Source organism: Mustelus asterias, chromosome 24, assembly GCF_964213995.1.
Source record: "Mustelus asterias chromosome 24, sMusAst1.hap1.1, whole genome shotgun sequence".
Lineage (NCBI taxonomy): Eukaryota > Metazoa > Chordata > Chondrichthyes > Carcharhiniformes > Triakidae > Mustelus > Mustelus asterias.
The window spans coordinates 55,532,451-55,537,723 of record NC_135824.1 but is presented as its reverse complement, the minus strand read 5'-3'; the positions used below and the strand labels follow the sequence as shown (position 1 = coordinate 55,537,723).

The following is a 5,273-nucleotide window of genomic DNA, read 5'->3' as shown; positions in this document are numbered from 1 at the left end:
CAGTAACAACAATAGAAATCTGGCAGAAGTCGATTTTAAATTGTGATTTTTAAAAAAGTATTTTCCTGAAATGAGGTGGTGGGAGTGCTCGGGGAGGGGGTGGGGGGTATCAGGCAAGAGGGTTTGGGTTAATAAAATGCTGGTGTTTAGCTGCCTCAGAACCATGTTTATTCGTGTGTTGCGTTTCCAGGGAGAGGGTTGTTTCATTCAGAAATATTTCAGCATTTCGCAGGAACCTTTGGATTGAGGCAACAGGTAAACACCAATCGAGGCATGATTCACTCCTGCTGAACCTTGGTGGGGTGGGGAATCCAAGTTTATCGATGCATTTGCATCGAATTGGAACCCAGCGAAATAAGAAGACAGTTCTGGACAGGATGCAGTAACCTGCAAACAGAACAGCGCTTAAATCCTGCTTTTAAAAAGCAAAACGGATGGAATCGTTGCTGGACTCCCTGTTAGGACGCAATTACAGTAAGGAGTCTAACAACACCAGGTTAACGTCCAACAGGGGTGGCGTTTGCTACCAAATAAACCTGTTGGACTTTAACCTGGTGTTGTTAGACTCCTTACTGTGTTTACCCCAGTCCAACGCCGGCATCTCCACATCAGGACGGAGTTATCACAGAGTGATGGAAATAACTTAATAAATGTTAGCAAATGTTGTTTAAACTCCCCTCCTTTTCTCATTGTTACAAAAAAATTAAATCTCTGGCAGTTTGGATATTGATAAAAGAAAACAATAAATGTGATATAAAACGATAAAATAATAGGATATGAAACCATCAGATAATAAATGTAACGTTGAATGAAGATAATGTGAAAATATAAAACGATCGATGGAAAATGAAACAGAAAATAAAATATTATGAAACTATAAAACGATAAATATAATATGAAACCAAATAATATAATGTGAACTATAAACTAATATAATATTAAACTAATATAATGTGAACTATAGACTAATATAATATTAAACTAAATAACATAATGTGAACTATAAACTAATATAATATTAAACTGAATAATATAATGTGGATCCAGGAAATAATATTATATGAAACTTAGTAATATATTACAAATCTATAGAATAATGTAACGTGAAACTAAATAAAATAATATGGACTAAATAACATATGAATCTGTAAAATAACATAAAATGAAACCAAATAATATAATCCAAATCTATAAAGTATTGTAATATAAAACTAAATAATAGAATCCAAATCTATAAAGTATTGTAAAATAAAACTAAATAATAGAATCCAAATCTATAAAGTATTATAATATAAAGCTAAATAATAGAATCCAAATCTATAAAGTATTGTAATATAAAACTAAATAATATAATCCAAATCTATAAAGTATTATAATATAAAACTAAATAACATAATCCAAATCTATAAAGTATTATAATATAAAACTAAATAACATAATCCAAATCTATAAAGTATTATAATATAAAGCTAAATAGTAGCATCCAAATCTATAAAGTATTGTAATATAAAACTAAATAATATAATCCAAATCTATAAAGTATTATAAAATGAAACTATAAAGTAATGTAATGTGAAACTAAATAATATATCACTCTGTAAAATAATCGAATATGAAACCAAATAATATACTATGGATCTATAAAGTGATACAATATGAAACTATGGAATAATAGAACGTGAAACCATAAAAAGCAATGAATGTAAAGTGAACTATAAGATGTTATGATATGACACTACAAAGATAAATGTTGTTTGAAGCTATTATGTAATATGAAACTACAAATAATATCGCACAAAATTATCAAACAAATGTAATATGAAACTGTTAAATAATAGAATATGAAATTAAAAACTAACATGATATGGAAGTATAAAATGAACAATGTAATAGGAAAGCAAAATTCGAGAAGTGTTTTTTCAACGCAATTTTTATGAATATAGTTGATGCAGAAACTGTGAACTAATAAAAAAAAACACATTAAAGAATGGATCACATTAAAGAGGAACGGTTAAAGTTTGGTGTCACATTTGAGTCTCCTTCAGAATCCATAGTATCACAATGGACGGCTGTTGTATCGGAGTACGGAAATGTGATCTCTGTTGTGTCAAAACTTGATCAATGTGCTTTCATGTGTCATCTGTGAATGGGTTCGATCATGGCCATCCAAGTTTCAGTGAGAACGAGGATGTTATAAACACATTGCACGTCTGTATTTTGTGTCTGTTTGGAGTCAGATGAGGATTATTTTTTTCCCTTTCATCGGAGGGCTGGTTAGTCTGTGTGGAATCCTCCTCCTCAGGAAGCAGAGGAGACGGGGGGGGGTCACTGAATATCGTCAAGACTTTTCACCGACAAGCTGGTGGTGAGGAGGGGTAAAGGGGGGGGGGGGGCAGATAAGAAAGTGGAGTTGAGGCCACAATCTCATCGAGTGGCGATATAAGCCCGAGGGGCCGAGTGGCCTACTCCTGTTCCCTAGTTCCTGTGGGGAATTTTCCCGTCCCGCCCATCATGGGAATTGTAGCGAGCGGGGAGGGGGAGGAACCATGCAAAGGTCCATTGACCTCGGGCAGGATTTTCCGGGTTTTGGGGCGAACTTGGCCGGAAAATCCCACCCCTTGTGTTCTGACATTGGACGTGTTTGTGTTTCTGTTTCCATGGGTGGGATTTTCCAGCCTTGCTCACCCCGAAACCAGAGAATCCTGCCTGAAGTCAACGGATTCTTCCATGGTCCGCCCCTCGCCCAGTCCGATTCCCGTGGTGGGAGGAAACCAGAGCACCCGGAGGAAACTCATGCAGACACGGGGAGAACGTGCAAACTCCACACAGACAGTGACTCGAGGCCGGAATCGAACCCGGGTCCCTGGCGCTGTGAGGCAGCAATGCTAACCACTGTGTCACCGTGAATGGGCGGTGATATCACACCTTGTGTGTCTATTTGAATGTGTGTGTGTGTGTGAGTGTGAGTGCATGTGAGAGTGTGTGTGTGTTTGAGTGAGTGAGTGTGTGCATGAGTGTGTGTGAGTTTGTGTGTGTATGAGTGAGTGTGTGTGTGAGAGTGAGTGAGTGTGTGTTTGAGAGTGAGTGAGTGTGTGCGTGTGTTTTGTGTGTGTATGAGTGTGTGTGTGTGTTTTGTGAGTGTGTGTGTAAGTGTGTGTGAGTGAGTGTGTGTGTGTGAGTGAGTGTGGGTGTGTGTTTGAGAGTGTGAGTGAGTGTGTGTGTTTTGTATGAGTGTGTGTGAGTGTGCGTGAGTGTGAGTTTGTGTGTGTGTTTTGAGTGTGTGTGTGTTTTGTGTGTGTGTGTGTGTTTTGTGTGTGAGTGTGTGTGTGTGTGTTTTGTGTGTGAGTGTGTGTTTTAAGACTATTTCTTAGCGTGTGTGTGTGTTCCAGTTAAGTGTTTATGTTAGTGTTTCAGGCTGGCTGTATCCACGTGTGTTTTTTTCTGGAAGCCAGTGATTTGTCAGTGTGTATTTCAGTCTGTGTTCTGGCAGCCAGAGGGGGGAAAGTATTACTTGTCTGAAACTCCAAACAGGATAAGAATCGGGACAGTGAGCAGTGGGTGGGGTGAGCGATTGGGACTGAACTGGCAACTTTCGCTGCCTTTTCTCTGGGGCAGGACAATCTTAAAAGGAATACTTGTAAATATATTATCTGGGAGGCTGGAAGTGGGTGGGGGAAATGTGAATGGGGAAAGGGCTGGTTGGTTCCAGTAGCTGTGAATTGGGAGATTATTGGCTCTGGGTGACTGGGGGGAGGTGCTTGGGTTGAAGTATTTGTACAGATTTCTCAATGGGATCACACTGGGAGGGCAACTGCAGATTTATTGTGGAGGTGTGTGTGTGGAGGAGGGCGGGGGGATGATGGCAGATCTCAAAGAGGTGGCAAGGGTCCCCAAAAGATCCTTCAGCATCCAGAGCCTCTTGCCTGAGCCAGTGCAGAGTGGAGGGGCGGAGGAGCCGGAGAGCGCAGCAGCGGCGGAGCCGGAGGCGGATTTTCCGGGCGCGCAGCGGGAGGACGGAGAGAAGGGCAAGTTGGAGAAGCCTCCTTTTAGCTACAACGCCCTGATTATGATGGCCATTCGTCAGAGTCCCGGGAAGAGGCTGACTCTCAGTGGCATCTATGAGTTCATTGTGCAGAACTTCCCTTATTACAAGGAGAACAAGCAAGGTTGGCAAAACTCCATCAGACACAACCTCAGTCTCAACAAGTGCTTTGTCAAGGTGCCCAGACACTACGATGACCCCGGGAAGGGCAACTACTGGATGCTGGACCCCTCCAGCGACGATGTCTTCATCGGAGGGGCCACGGGCAAATTAAGGAGGAGGTCCACCCCCGCCCGGGCAAAGTTGGCATACAAGAGGGGGGCGAGGTTGACTTCCACGGGATTGGCATTGGCCAGCTCCATCTACTGGCCCGTGTCCCCGCTCCTGACCCTGCCCCGCTCCCCGGGCGTCCACCCCCTCAGCTACAGCCCCCCCTCGCCTTACCCGGCCCCCCCTTACGCCGTGTCCATGCTCTGCGCCCAGGCCGGTGCCCACCAGCCGGGCGCCGCCTTGCCCGAGGTGCCCTACGGCGCCTCCCAGCAGCTCACCGCGGCTGCCCTGGCTGCCTCGCTGCCCTACGGACTGTCCTCCTCGTCTGCCTCCTCCTTCTCCTCCTCCACCTCCTGCAACCCGTGCCCCCTCAACCTCCTGGCTGGCCAGACCACCTACCTCTTCTCGCAGCTGACTGGCCCCGGCGCCGCCCCCCTCAGTGGAATAGCCCCGCCGCTTCTGAAGAGCAGAGAATTCCGGAGAGGGTCTCCTGCGACGTTCCCCGGGCTTTACTTCCCAACGCAGAACGTGGAATCACCCTTTATCCTATAGAGAAACGCTGGATCTGGTTATTTATTTTGTGAATAGCAGATTATAAATCAAAATTTACTTAATATGTTACATGTGTGTGTGTGTGTGTGTGTCTTTTTTTTGGAGAAAGGTTTAGAATAAATTATTTTAAAAAGAGATATCTGTATCAAATCAGTATTCCCACCATTTTATGCTCTCTCTCTGGGCGAGATAATCTTTTACACATCGAAAATTAAATGGAATGAGATTGTGTGGCAATGTTATTGTTTTTAAAAAAATATTGGGATTAAACTATCGTCTTAAAACAGCGTTGAGTTTGTCGGGAATGTTTGCAAGGTTTGAATTTAAATAAAAACATAAAATGTTTGATAAAGTCAAGGAGGTCTGGTAACGTCCACGAGGAGGGAAAGAGAGTTCGTTGTTTCGAATC

The 5,273-nt window shown here is 42.7% G+C and overlaps 1 protein-coding gene across 1 annotated transcript; it reads left to right on the top strand.

Annotated features, from left to right (window-relative positions):
- The first annotated feature begins 3,856 nt into the window (after window positions 1-3,856).
- LOC144511501 (forkhead box protein G1-like) lies at window positions 3,857-4,864 on the top strand. Its single transcript, XM_078241887.1, has one exon. The coding sequence runs from the start codon at window positions 3,857-3,859 to the stop codon at window positions 4,862-4,864; it is 1,008 nt and encodes a 335-aa protein (XP_078098013.1).
- The last annotated feature ends 409 nt before the right edge of the window (window positions 4,865-5,273 follow it).

Bases quoted from the DNA above. Each gene is read 5' to 3' on its own strand.
- LOC144511501 (XM_078241887.1), top strand. From the start codon at position 3,857: ATGATGGCAGATCTCAAAGAGGTGGCAAGGGTCCCCAAAAGATCCTTC.